This window comes from Canis aureus, chromosome 2, assembly GCF_053574225.1.
Source record: "Canis aureus isolate CA01 chromosome 2, VMU_Caureus_v.1.0, whole genome shotgun sequence".
Classification (NCBI taxonomy): domain Eukaryota; kingdom Metazoa; phylum Chordata; class Mammalia; order Carnivora; family Canidae; genus Canis; species Canis aureus.
This window is the reverse complement of record NC_135612.1, coordinates 58,303,961-58,318,290: the sequence shown is the minus strand read 5'-3', so window position 1 is coordinate 58,318,290 and position 14,330 is coordinate 58,303,961. Positions and strand designations below refer to the sequence as shown.

The following is a 14,330-nucleotide window of genomic DNA, read 5'->3' as shown; positions in this document are numbered from 1 at the left end:
GGCGCCCGGGGGAAGCCGCCGGACGGCTCGCCCCGCCCCGCCCCGCCCCGCCCTCGGGCGTCCCACCCTCCCGGCCGCGCTCTCGGCTCGTGTCCCCGAGGCCGCTGGACTCTGGCAGCGCGTCCACACGCTCCCGGGAACTCACGGGGCCTCGGCTCAGCCGGCCGGAGCTTCCTGCCCCCACCCTGCTCGCCCCCCGCCGGCTGGCCTTCCCCGCCACCCTCGCCCTCCTTAGCCGCGGGCCCCCGACGGAGGGACGTGCGCGCCCCCGGGGCACCGATGGAGGGACGTGCGCGCCCCCGGGGCGCCGATGGAGGGACGTGCGCGCGCCCTGGAGCCCGACGGAGGGACGTGCGCGCCCCCGGGGCCGCCCACGGAACGACGTGCGCGCGCCCGGGAGCTGCGCCTGCGCAGTCTGCCAGCCTAGAGTCGCCAGCCGTCCCCGAGCGCGGGGTCCCCTCGGTGTCGCACCTTCTGGGCCAAGAGGCGGGACTGGCGCAGCCGCTCCTCGGCGCTCATCGCCCGCAGACGCTGCTTCAGCTCTGCCCTCAGGCTCCGCTTGGCGCTGCTCACTGCCGCCACCGCCGCCATCTCTCGGGCGCCCGTGTCCGTCCCGCCTCCGGCTCGCGGCCGCCCCGCCCCGCCCCCGGCTCGCCTCCTGCGGGACCGCGTTGCGGGCGTCGGGGGAGGGTCCGCGGTCGGGGCGGGGACTGGGGGAGAGTCGGAGGGAGACGGGGTGGGGGGAGGGCGGCCTCGGGCAAGGGGAGGGCCGGGGAGGCGGCGCCCCAGGGGCAGGGGCAAGGGTCCGAGGTAGGGGAGGGCCCTGGGGCGGGGCTCCAGGGGGAGGGTCCGGGGGAGGCCCCGGGGCGGTGCGAGGTAGGGAGGCTCCAGCCTGGTGCGGGCCCAGGGGCGTTCCCTCCCCTTCCGGGCAGGGACCTAGTGACCGCCTGCCCCGCTCCGAGCGGCTGTGGCCGGTCCGGACTCGGGGCCTGGGGGGCCGGGGCCTGGGGGGCCGGGGCCGGGGCCGGGGCCGGGGCCGGGGCCGTAGCCTGGGCCTGCGCGAGCCCGAGGCAGGCCGACGCAGACCTGCTGGTCAAAGGGGAAATGATGTGGGGTTTTGGCAAAAACGCTTCCCCACTCTTCTCTTCCGTGGGCAGGACGGAGCTGGCTTATTAGCAAGGGACCGACAGAGCTTTCCTGTTCACCTGCAGAGAACCCGGGACGCAGGCCACCCGGCCCTGTGACCAGTTCGGGGCCCGCCGTGTGCTCGCCGTGCAGGGCGGGCTGCGTGCGCCTCCTGTGCAAGCTCTGTGCCTCCAGGGCCTCCGAGGTGGACGCTCCGGGCTTCCCGCGCTTGCCGGAGCTTACCTGGACCAGGAGGAGGGGAAACCATAGTTCCAAGGAGTAACTCCATGTGGAGAAAGGCTCTTAAACTCAGTTTACATCAGTGACACAAAGGTGAGAGGGCTCATTATTTCACAGATAGAGAATGAGCTGTAAAACAATTAGAAGTTTGGAGAAAATTTCGTAAGTTTAACGTCGATTTTACCGAAGTTCCTATTGGAAAGCAAGCATTCAAGAATAGAAAAACACTGAAAATGAGAGCCCCCCCCCCCCCCCCGGGAACTGGCCCTTCCAAACCTTGAAACAAACTATCAAGCCTCTAGTATTAGAACACCTTGGCACTGCCACTTGAACACACAGTACAGCATTAAATAGCACAGAAAGCACAGAAATAGACCAGAAGCCTTATGGAAATTTAGTATACGACAGAGATGATATTTCAAATCACTGGGGCCAGCATCATCTTTTAATAAATGGTCCAAGGAGAGCTGGACAGCCATTTTTTTAAATAAAATGTGCATATCTAACACCATACATAAAAACCTCCAAATGGATTAAGGATCTAGTGTAAAAGCAGAGACTAGGCAGTAGTGGGAGAGACAGCAGTTCCCCTTTAACCGCAGTATAAGGCAAGGTGGTAAGAAAAAAGCTTGATATATTGGACTACGTGAAAGCTTTTTGTAATTTTTGCATAGTATAAAAAGCCATATGCATAAGTAATGACAACTGACAAACCGAGACAAGATACTTGCAACATAAACCACAAAGGGCTAATTCCTTTTAATAAAGAAACTATTAAAAAATGGGTTATGGGGTTACAGGCATCCAGACTGGAAAGAAAGAAGTAAAACTATCTCTTCAGATGACATGATCTTACATGTAGGACATCCTGGGGAAATCCATAAAAAATTAAAAAAATAAAAAAATTCCAGAATTAATAAGCTGGGACTCAACAAAGTTGCAAGATACAAGACCAGTATACAAATATACCTCTTCCAGCCCAGCACTCTACATATGGAACATATTTCTGGTTCTGGTTCTACAGCAGTTCTTGGCCTTTGGATTCAAATTGGGACCATGGCTCTGAAGATTTTGCTGACCTCCATAATCACATGAGTCAGCTCTTTACATAAGTCTTGTTATCAACAGACACCTCCTATTGGCTCTGTTGTGCAACATATACAGCTGGCCCTCAGACAACATGGGGAGTAGGGGCATTGACCCCCACACAGCTCTCCAAAAATTTAACTAATAGCCTACCATTAACAGAAGGTTTACAGATAACACACACAGTTGGCTACTAATAGCCTACCATTAACAGAAGCTTTACAGATAACACACACAGTTGATGAACAGCTATTTTGTATATGTGTTATAGACTTTTTTTAAGACTTTATTCATGAGAGAGAGAGAGAGAGACATAGGCAGAGGGAGAGGCAGGATCCCTGCAGGAGCCCAATGCAGAACTCAGTCCCAGGACCCTGGGATCACGACCTGAGCCGAAGGCAGATGCTCAACTACTGAACCACCCAGGTGTTAGTATAGACTAAATTCTTCCAATAAAGTAAGCTAGAGAAAAAAAAAAGGATTTTAGTAAACTCATAAGAGCAAATACAGTACTGGATTCCTTATTAAAAAAAAAAAAAAGATCTGGGGCAGCCTGGGTGGCTCAGCGGTTTAGTGCCACCTTTGGCCCAGGGCCTGATCCTGGAGACCCAGGGTCAAGTCCCATGTCAGGCTCCCTGCATGAAGCCTGCTTCTCCCTCTGCCTGTGTCTCTGCCTCTTTCTCTGTGTGTCTCTCATGAATAAATAAATAAAATCTTTAAAAAAAAAAGTCTTCTTTAAAAAATAAAAAAAAAGACCTGTGTAAGCAGACCCACACAGTTCATGACTGGTATTTCATTTTATATATATATTTGTGATATATATCAGGAAATATATATTATAAATGAGATTTACATGTATATCTGATATGTGTATATTATTGAGTATATATGATAGTAGGTACATATAATATATAAGGTATATGTAATAAGCCTGTACATATGGATCTCCCGTTGATTCACTTTCTCTAGAGAACCCTAACACAGATTTTTATAATAAAGTAAATAGTCTCAAATTTAAAAAATAATTTCATTTGCAATAGCATCCAAAAAAGTACTTAATAAATTTAACAAGTGTTAGAGTTCCAAAAACTACACGGCATTGTTGAAAGAAAGAAGATCTGTATAAGGTAAAGGATGTCCCATGTTCATGGATTGGAGGACTTGATATTGTTAAGATAGCACTACTCCTTGAACTGAACTGATTCTGTAGAATCAACATAATACCTATCAAATTTGGCTTTTTTGCAAAAATCAATAAACTGATCCTAAAATTCTCATGGAAATGCAAGGAATGCAGAATAACCAAAACAGTCTTGATAAAAGAGAACAAAGTTGGAAAACTCACACTACCAAACCTAACAAGTTACTACAGAGCTGCAATAAGACAGTGTGGCCCTGGCATAAGGATAAAAATATGGGTACTTGGCATAGAATTGAGAGCTCAGAAATAAGCCTTCACATTCATGGTCAATTGATTTTCCTGAAAAAAAAAAAAGTGCCAACATGATTCTATAGGGAAAGAACAGTCTTTTCTAACAAACAGTCCTGGGATATGCAAACAAGGAAGTTGAACCCTTAACTAACACCATATTCAAAATGTAACTCAAAATAGATCAAAGGGCTAAACACAAGTGCTGAAACAAAACTCTAAGAAGAAAACAGGCATAAATCCTTATTACCTTGGATCAGGCAATGATTTCTTAGCTGTACACCAAACACACAAGTAACAAAAGTAAGTTGGATTTTATCAGAATTTAAAACATTATGCTTCTCCCTCCACCTGTGTCTCTGCCTCTCTCTCTCTCTTTGTCTCTCATGAATAAATAAATAAAATCTTAAAAAAATAAAAGAATTAAAAACATTAGTACATTAAAGGGCACCATCAAGAAAATGAAAAGACAAGCTATAGAATGGGAGGAATATCAACAAATCATATGTCTTCATCAGATATTTATTTATCTGAATTGAATCCAGAATATATAAAGAACTCTAACAACTCAGCAATAAAAAAGGATAATCTAATTTTAAATGGCAGAAGACTTAAATATAGACATGTCTCCACATAAGATACACAAATGGCTAATAACCACATGAAGAGATTTCAGCATCATTAGTCATTAGAGAAATGCAAACCAAAACCATGAAGGAATACCACTTCACACACACTAACGTGGCTATAATAAAAAATACAGGGACGCCTGGGTGGCTCAGCAGTTGAGCATCTGCCTTTGACTCAGGGCGTGATCCTGGGGTCCCAGGATGGAGTCCCAAATCATGCTCCCCACAGGGAGCCTGCTTCTCCCTCTGCCTATGTCTCTGCCTCTCCCTCTGTGCCTCTCATTAATAAAATATTTCTAAAAATACAGGGGTACCTGCGGGGCTCAGTCAAAGCATCTGCCTTCAGCTCAGGTCATGATCCCAGGATCCTGGGATCGAGGCTCACATCAGGCTCCCTACTCAGCAGAGATCCTGCTTCTCCCTCTCTCCCTCTGTCCCTCCCCACTGCTCATTCTCTCTCTCTTTCTCTCTCTCCCCCTCTCTCTCTCTCTCTCCCTCTCTCTCTCTCTCTCTCTCAAATTAAGAAATAAAATCTTTAAAAAAATAAAATACAGAAGATGAGTTGGTGAGGGTGTGAAGAAATGAATTCTCATACTTGTGGGAATATGAGATGATACAGCGCGGATAGGTCTCAGTGACCGGCCAGACATGAAGGCCACATATTGTAAGATCCCATTATTTGAAATATCCAGAACAGACAAATTCATAGAGACAGCAAGTAGATGAGTGGTTGCCTGGGGCTGGAAGGAAGGGGCATAGAGTACAGGGTTTCTTTTTGGGGTAATGAAAACATTCTAAAGTTAGAAGTGACAGCTGCAAAACACTGTAAATGTACTAAAAACTACAAATTAATACATTTTTAAAAGGTGAATTTATTGTCCACCACATCTCTATAAAATAAAGAACAGTAAAAAATAAAATATACATGTATCTGCTCATTTCTTTAAAAAAAAATGCAATAAACGAAATGATCCTTGAGTCCCTGTAGGGAATCTGTGAGGACAGGGTAGGAGAGTGGGAAGGGGTAGCCATATGACGAGAGGAAAATGATGTTTCTTTGATGACACCTGTCTGGGTAGCTCTAACCCTCAGAACCATGCAGACAACTGCATACACAGGTGCACAAGTACATATAGCCAGGGTGTGGAGGGAAGCCAGAACACAGCAAGCAGGGACACAACTACATGATTGACAATCACCATGAATGGTGGAGAAAAAAAACTTAAGTTACTTTGGAAACCAGCGTTTTGACTGTGTACTACTGTAATATTAAAGGCTGAAGTAGCATTACACTAATATGATGCTCTAGTTAAGATATTTTTTAGTAGGGTTATAAATTAGTAATTGTGAAACTACTTTTATCTGTGTTCTAGAATTGAGCAAATAAGTGAATACACTGAGAATCCCAGCCTCTCCTTGTCAGGAAAAATTAGTTACAGATAAGGAAGGAGTACAGGTGGGAATGACCTCGCTGTGTTGGCTTGGAATTGGAAGTATTGATATGAATTTGTGATTTTAAATACATATACAAATGGATACATACAGAAATAAGTAGAGGTATGTGTGTTAGATTACATACACTTAGGTTTCCTAGTTCTGTTCATCAGAGGATCTAGAAACAAGGACCCTCCATAGCAGTGATATCTGGCATCCAGATGTTGGTTTCCAAATGTCATTCTCCCACAAAAAAAAAAAAATAGGTTTCCAGAGTTGAGGCAGGAGCAAGATGGGCCTGGGAAATCCTGTGGTGCAACAAGTTAAGGAGGTGATCACAGTGGGAGGGAGCATGGCAAAAGGGGCGCCAGGACCCAGATGAGTTCCTAGTGGCTGAAGCTAGGACAAATTGAGCAGCAAAATAATAATTTTACTCTATAACCCATGAAATAACTATCAGTAAGTCCATAGTGATTGATAAATGAGTAATAATAAATAAATGACAAAAACAAGTAGGTATAACTCCTTATCCTATAATTCTAGTTAGTAAATGTGGAAGGAATGATGGAAATCGAGAATCACCATTAAGCAAATATTGCACTTATAATCAGTGCAGGCAGGGACCGTGGATGGGTGCTAAAATCAGCGGGCAAAAGAATAAGGAACAAAAAGAATGTTTTTATGGTCTCAAAGTGTCTCCCCACAAGAATAGGTCTTCACATGTGATAAGACACACATGCCCCCTAATATGATGCATGGAAACGGACACAAATTCGTTTGTGTGGTATTCCTTCCTGCCAGAGAAATCAAGGATAGCATGAAAACCTCAATCGTGAACAATACATCAAACCCAAATTGAGAGACCATCTACAAACACCTGACCAGCATTCTTCAGAATTCTCAAGGTCATGAAAGACAATGAGAGACCAAGAAACTCAGGAATTGGAGACTAAGGAGACACAACAGGACAGTTAAATACACTTCACTATCCTTGATGGCCAGAGGAAGGACATTAGAGGGAAAACTGGTGGATTTAGAGAAGGCTTGGACATTAGTTCACGGCGGAGTATCGACCTCAGTTTCTTCAGGTATCTGTCTGCACTATGATTATGTGAGATGCTGACGTTATTGGAAGTTAGATGAAGCATGTACGGAAAGTCTATTTTTGCAACCTTTTCTGTAAGATTAGAATTAGTTCAGAAGAAAAGGTAAAAAACTGTTAAGTAAATAAAGTCTGTAGAAACATGAAATGGGAGAGATGATCCTGTGAGAAAACAGGAGTTTAAGTTGACCCAAGTGTACATGAATAAACATAGACCGACCACGTGTTACATCAGGCCCCTAACTCATCTCCCAGCGATCAAGCTCTCCTACAGCCTGGTCCCAGCACTGCCAGACTCAGCATCCTCCCTCTATCACTGTCTCCCCAAAATTCCTCTAGTGAAAACCTGTCGTTGGCGCCGCTCCTCTCAACTACCTGGGCTGCCTGGTTGCTCGCCACTCCCTAGCCCAGTGCGCTATGCTTCCCCGGACCCCTGGGCAGGCTGATTGCAGAGCCATCCTAAAGTGCTTCCTAGGAAGGCACCATCTATATGACTGACTTGATTGATTGATTGATTGATTGATTGATTGATTGATTGAAAAAATCCTTTGATAAGGCACTTGGGTGATAGACCAAAAGCCAAAATGATAGAAAGCTGGTCCCTGACCTGTTGTGCCTAAAATGGTCAGAGGAGTTTCAGTTACTTCCCAAAGGGGGAGGAGGGGGGATGGAGGCGGATGAGTCACATAGGAAGGCGGTGGCAGAGCTAACACAATCAGTTCCATTGTGTTTGAGGGAAGAAAAGGGGGAAAAGGTCCCTGGAAGCAACAGCCAGGAAGAGGAATTTTGGGAAATGTCCAGGAAGGGTTTTCTTGGTTGTATGCTCTTGGATGGCTGACGTAAACCCTCCCACCTGTCTCCCTGACAGACTATCCCGTGGTCCTTACTGCAGGGCTCTGTTAACATAGGACTACTTACGATGGGATGGGCAAGGGGAGTGTGAGGGGAGCGTTGCCCTCTGAGCTGGAGCAATGCCATTGACAAGGACTAGCATTTCTTGAGCTTGCTCTGCCACATGCCATGCTAAGTTCTCAACACAGAAATTGTGACATAGATATTATTACTGTGTTATCTTCACAGAACAGGAAACAGGCTTGGAGATTGCCCAAGCTCATGAATGTGGAAGGCTAGTACGTGAAAGAAATCAGGATCTCCAAAACCAAATCTCAACCGCCTGCTCTTGTGACCAGCCGTGTGCTCTCAGCCTGGGACCATGTGGGACAGATGCCTGTATCCTCGTGCTCAGCACTGGACCGCATATGGCGTGGGTGCTGGGTGGATATCTGTTAAGTCAGCGAGTAAAGGCTGGGTCATGAGCAAACTCAGTGGGAGAGCAGTTGGCTGAAGCTAATAAAATCCCAAGATGCGGAGGAAGTCCAGGTCAGGAGACCCCTCATATTCTTTAACAGAGGAGTAGGGCTAGCTGAGGACAAAACCCAGCTGATAACCCGCAAACAACCCACACCCAGGACGGGATATGTGTGTCATTCCTCAGGACACTTCCAAAAGTCTTAATACCTTAGTCCAGGGAAAAGCAATCTTTACCTTGACAATGGCAAGGCCTCCGGTATCTCACATGTCCTTCTTAGCATATGAAAATTCTTTCAAAATCTCCCTTTTCCTTACCTCCCCCAACTCTGCAGGTATAGAATCAGCCAGCCCTCATGAGCCCAGGGCAGCTGCTCTTCCTGCCCATGGGTCCTGTCCCTGTGTTTTAATAAAACAACCATTTTGTACCAAAGAGGTCTCAAGGATTCTTTCTTGGTTGTTGGCTTCAAACCTCACTTATATTCCAAAACTTCATCATTCTTCACTGGTCAAACGGTAGCTGGAGTACTGAACCACGTGGAAGCATAATTTGACAAGCGAGGTAACACTCAGGAAAGGGTGGCTCCCTCCACTCTAAGTGGTAGGCACCCATTCTAGAAATGTAAAAAGAAAAGTAATAATGTCACCAGGGAATCCCACTGACTCACGTCCGTCCATGACACTGTGCTGATAGCACACCTTCCGTTCAACAAATGGTGTGGAAATTGAGCATGTGGGTGGGGACGCGCAGGTTTGAAGAGGGAGCAGCAGAAATGAGCAGAGTTTCCATCCTCAAAAGTGAAACAAGCACTGAATTCATTTATATGCAGGGTGTCTTTCTTACATGTTTCCGCCCAAGCCTTAATTTTCATTAGCATGCCAAAATGTGATCCACTTACCAATATCTTTGACTTTGACCTTGGTCCGTGACCCATCAGCACCATCTGGCACCTTGTAAGGTAGCCAGGGTCTCAGGCCCTCCCCAGAATCTGTATTTTTATCTTAATAGGTCCCCCAAGGGATTTGTATTCATATTAAAGTTCAGGCAGCACTACCACAGATTGGTGTTAATAAACCAAGTGCCAGGGACGCCTGGGTGGCTCAGCGGTTGAGCGACTGCCTTCAGCCCAGGTTGTGATCCTGGAGTCCCGGGATCGAGTCCCACATCAGGGTCCCCGCAAGGAGCCTGCTTCTCTCTCTGCCTCTGTCTCTGCCTCTGTGGGTGTGTGTCTCTCATGAATAAATAAATAAATACAATCTTTAAAAATAAAATAAAAAATAAATCAAGTGCCAGCTTGCAGGAGGAAATAGAGCTATCATGTAAACCCTCAATATAGTCAGCCTGCACAGAGCATTCCTACCGTCTACACAGGCCTGGAGGTGTCTGATGACTACACCTCCGCCTCAGCACCCCCATCACGAGGAAGTGGCATCTCAGCTGAAACCCCACGGTTGAGTAAGCACTAACCAGGCGTTAGGGTGGGTGAGAACAGAGAAGGGAGGTGAGAGAGTCTTCTATGAAAAAACAGCTGTATGTGCAAAGGGCCTAAAGGGAACAACAGTGTGATGCTCCGGAGGAATCAAAAATAGCTGGAAATGCTCATCAGCAGAAAGGCAGGAGATAAGGCTGAAGGGCTGGGTCCAGACAACGTGGGGTGGATTTGATTCATCTCTTTGCGTCTTAATTAACGTTTTTAAACCCTAAATTTACATAAAGTTTCCATAGGAAATATGCATTTTCTGTATGCTCCTCCCCCAGCCCACAGCATTGGCACCTGGTGTTACTGTGGTGCACACGTCCAAGCTAAGAAGCCAGCGTTGGTACAATTTTTTTTCTTTTTTTTTAATAAATTAATTTTTTATTGGTGTTCAATTTACCAACATACAGAATAACACCCAGTGCTCATCCTGTCAAGTGTCCCCCTCAGTGCCCGTCACCCACTCACCCCCACCCCCTGCCCTCCTCCCCTTCCACCACCCCTAGTTCGTTTCCCAGAGTTAGGAGTTGGTACATTGCTGCTAACTCAACTTCAGACTTTACAGGGATTTTTCTAGTTCTCCCACTGACACACTTGTCCTGTGCCAGGGTCCCATCCTGGACGTCCTGTTGTTTTTAGTTGCTGTGTCTTCACAGACTCATCTAGACTGCTCGTTTCTCAGAGTTTCCTTATTTATTTGATGACCTTGATGGTTTTGAGGAGTATTAGTCAGGTATTTTGTGAAATGTCCCTCGATTTGGGCATTATGGGTTTGCAGAAGAATAACACAGAGATTAAATGCCTTTTCATCACACACATGCTATCAACATCTGTTAACTGTGATCACCTGGGTAAAAGTAGTATCCGCCAGGCTTCTCCATCACAGCTTTGTTTCCCCTTTCCACACTCTTCTTTGGAAGCAAGTCTCTAGGTCCAACCCACACTCAAGTAGGGAGGGAGAATGACACAGAGTTTTGTGGGAGAATTTGAGTTCCTAAGAAGAATGAAAAAAACACTGAATGAATTTAAGCAAAGGGGTGACATTGGATTTACATTTTCAGACAAGGATGCTAGCTGTACTGAATATACACCATGGGGGCTGGCGATGGGTCAGGGTACACATCCCTTCCAGAAGTAGTCTGGGTAGAAGTAACAGTAGCTTGGTTTAGTGTAGGGGTTAAGGAGCTAGAAGAAGAGATATGGATGGAATAAGAGATATTTAAGAAGTAAAGTTGCCAGGATTGGGTTAATTTATGGTTGAAGAACAGGAATAGAGGACAGGAAGGTTTGAGGATGACTCCCAGAAACCTAGTTCATGGTTTGAGCATCTGGTTGACCATCAATAAGATTGAAGGCAAGGACACAGATAAGTAGGTAAGCGGAGCCGTCCGGGGACTCCCAGAGCTCAGGGGTCCTGCTAATGGTCAAATGTCTCTGCTGAACTTTGGAGGCATTGTTTCCCTGGGTGTCCATGGCTACTCTGGATGGCTCTGTAAGCTGAGTAGAACCCTGTAACAAGAGACTTACCTGGTTAAGTAATGCTTTGCCTCTCTTGGGGACGACAGTCTTCCTTGTTTACTCCAAGTCTTTGAGAACATGGCAACAATGCAGCAGCTGTACACCGCACCTCCACCAAGGACTATGCTTCTGGAAGCAGTAGCCCTATCCTGGCATGCCCACGTGACACCAGAGGTGATGTTGCTCTGATGTCCGAGTCCCCAGACAGCTCTGTGGGCTTGGGGGTGGGCCTCACGATAGAGTCATCACCATCCGAGTCTCCCCAGCACTGTTATCCTCAGAAGCCATACAGTATCCCCAGCTGGAAAGAAATGGGGAGGCTGGAAGGAACACATAAGACTCACCCAAGGGCTCACCATGTGCCTGACACAGCAGGGATGAGCTCGGGCTCTTCACAGGGCAGGGAAAGTCTCATTATAGAAACAGCAGAATGAGAATCCTTGTAAGGATGTTAGAAGCTTTTGGCTTTTATTTGGAGGGAGGTGAAAAGTACTGGAGAGTTTTGAGTAGAGAGGTACCATATGTTATCTTACTTTTTTCCCTTTTTATTGAAGTATAGCTGCCACACAGTGTTACATAGTTTCAGATGCATGACATAGTGATTGAACTTCCCTATATGTTCTGCTGTGCTCCCCACAGGTGTAGCTCCCACCCGTCGCCACACAGTGCTGTCACAATACCACAGACTATATTTTCCAAGCCATAGCTTTCATCCCTGTGACATACTCATTCAAGTCCTCTTACATTTTAAAGGATCCCTCTAGCTGCATGTCAGGCATATGCTGTGGACAGGCAAGGACAGAAGCAAGACGACCAGTTAGCAGCCACTGCAAAATCCATCAAGAGATTTGAGATGGCTTGCACCAGGTAGTGGTGATGAGGATAATAACAGGTTGCTGACTACTGGGTGTGTGTTGATGATGGAAACAAATAGTATTTCCTGATGGATTGCACTTGGGGTTTGAGAGTAAAGGAGTCAACGAATCTAAAGGTTTTCCCCTAGCAGATGGAGAGGGGGAGGTGCCGTTAACCAAGATGGCGAAGGAGGCAGGTTCAGGGAGTGGAGACAGTCAGGTGCTCAGATTTTACATGATGGCATTTGATACACTTGTTAAACATCCAAGTAGAAAGATGTCAAATGAGTAGTTGAACACCTGATCTGAGTCTGGAGTTCAAGGGAGAAGTCTGGGCTGTGGTGTGGGGCCAGCATGTGGTGGCCCTGTAAAGCCACCTCGCTGAATGAGACACCTGAAGTTCAGTGTAGGTGTGGGAGTGAGGGAAGCCAAGGACCAGCCAGCGGTGCCCCGGATTCAGGACTGGGCAGCTGGCTTGAGGAGATGAGGAAAACCCATCACAGGAAATGAGAAGAGTGGCCTATGAGATGGGAGAATGGAGAGACCGGCGTCCCTGAAGTCAGCTAACAGCACATAGAGAGAGTCGTCTGCTATGTCCAACATCATCATGCCAGGAAACCTGAAGACTGGGAATCCATCCTTGACATCGGTAGAGGGGGCATTAGGGTCCAAGAGATAATGAAAGAGGAGAGAGTCTGGAGACCAAATACGGACTCTCTTATGAGGAGGTTTTCTGAGAATGAGAGCAGAGGAGTGGGGTAGTCACCGAGAGATTGTGTGTCTGGTTCTATTTGGTTTTATGATAAGGGAGGCTGAAGAGAGGTTCCTGCAGAGTCAGGAGCAAGGTGTCACCCACAAGTATAGGGCTTGGCCTCCTAACGCCTGGCCCTGCAATCGTAATAGGAGGGGAGAAAATATACCAATACAAGTGCAAGTAGGCAGCTGACTGTGGTGGGTAGGGATGTGGGAGTTCTCGGGGCACTAGGAGCTAAGTCAGTGGGAATTAGATTGTGTCAGAGTACTTGTGTTGCAAGTGTCTGTAATACACACTTTCTGTATATACATTTTTCGATTGCTCAAACAGCAGAGTCATCAGCCTGGAGCTTCAGAACAGTTTCAGCAAACACTGGGTGCGGGTTTGGTTCTCGGGGAGCCAGTTATGTCTACTCCGTTAAAGCAGCAAAACATAGCCCTAGGCTCAGTCAGCTGTCTCGAAAGTCCTGCCTTCATTTCGAAAACAGACGAACCAGAGAAAACCCACCAACACCATGGAAAAATGATCCAGCCATGTCCACCCTGATGCTGTGTCCCAAATAGCATCTTCCAGCACAAATAGCCACACACGGCCACCAACTAACTGTAAAGACAGGGTTTATGTTCATGCTCCATGGAGGTACTCAAAAAATATCTCCCTGTCAGCAGCTTTGCACCCTCTGCAGAAAGTTCCCAAATCCATGACAGTGATGATCAGTTTAAGTTAGGGCAGTTCTATAGGAAGGACACACATAAATGGGTGAAGGGTGGAGACGAGGGAGATGAGGACACCCACCTGGCTGTTGAGGATGCATGCCCTTGGTGGGGAAACCAGTTCCAGCAGCTGGCCCACACACAGTCCCAGTGTGAATGGATGGCAATCTGGGAGGCCCATGGGATCAGGAGGAAGTGGTAAGGAGAGGAGGCTCAGGGCAGTGAGTGCCCAGTGGCTTCATGGCCAACGTGACCCACCTACCCAACCCCATGAGCATAGGCAAGTTTCTTCCTGCTTCTAAGCCTGTTTCTAAGATGGGGATAATACCTACTTCAGAGGAGTACATGAAAATTAAAGGTGATGACTTAGCTGGGGTTTCTAGTGTGTGGGGAATAACCAGTAAGCAGCCATTACCTTGCCATGCAGTTTCAGCCAATATGATGTTCAGCCTCATTCCAGCCTCATGGGCGACACATCCTTTTTTAAAAAATAATTTTATTTATTTATCTGAGAGAAAGATCACGCACCCATGAGCCGTGGGGAGGGAGAGAGAGAAGCTGGCTCCCTGATCATCAGGGAGCCCAACGTGGTGCTTGATGCTGGGACCCTGGAATCATGACCTGAGCCCAAGGTGGATGCTCAACCACTGAGTCATCCAG

At 46.9% G+C, this 14,330-nt stretch overlaps 1 protein-coding gene and 2 long non-coding RNA genes across 7 annotated transcripts in view; 1 reads left to right on the top strand and 2 right to left on the bottom strand.

Moving 5' to 3' along the window:
• MTHFS (methenyltetrahydrofolate synthetase) overlaps window positions 1-773 on the bottom strand; it is a 32,364-nt gene extending 31,591 nt beyond the window's left edge. The window contains exon 1 of one of the 2 annotated variants that reach the window (XR_013365894.1): window positions 472-773. Coding sequence is in view for 1 of the 2 variants with exons in the window: in XM_077874465.1 (XP_077730591.1) it covers window positions 472-591 (120 nt within the window). In the remaining variant the exon portion in view is untranslated. The remainder of the gene's footprint in view (window positions 1-471) is intronic. The other variant, XM_077874465.1, reaches the window with a different exon arrangement.
• LOC144299127 (uncharacterized) lies at window positions 408-8,786 on the top strand. Of its 4 annotated transcripts, none has more exons than XR_013365911.1 (4): window positions 408-606; window positions 1,212-1,458; window positions 6,745-7,031; window positions 8,126-8,786. It is a non-coding gene; the product is annotated as an uncharacterized LOC144299127 (long non-coding RNA). The 4 variants fall into 4 exon arrangements; XR_013365907.1 differs by having other exon boundaries at window positions 408-690; XR_013365905.1 differs by lacking the exon at window positions 408-606 and adding an exon at window positions 693-810.
• Window positions 1,051-13,890, bottom strand: LOC144299134 (uncharacterized). The gene is made up of 5 exons (XR_013365914.1): window positions 13,753-13,890; window positions 11,359-11,650; window positions 10,679-10,825; window positions 8,783-8,967; window positions 1,051-1,494 (listed from the first exon to the last, which is right to left on the bottom strand). It is a non-coding gene; the product is annotated as an uncharacterized LOC144299134 (long non-coding RNA).
• Window positions 13,891-14,330: the final 440 nt, after the last annotated feature.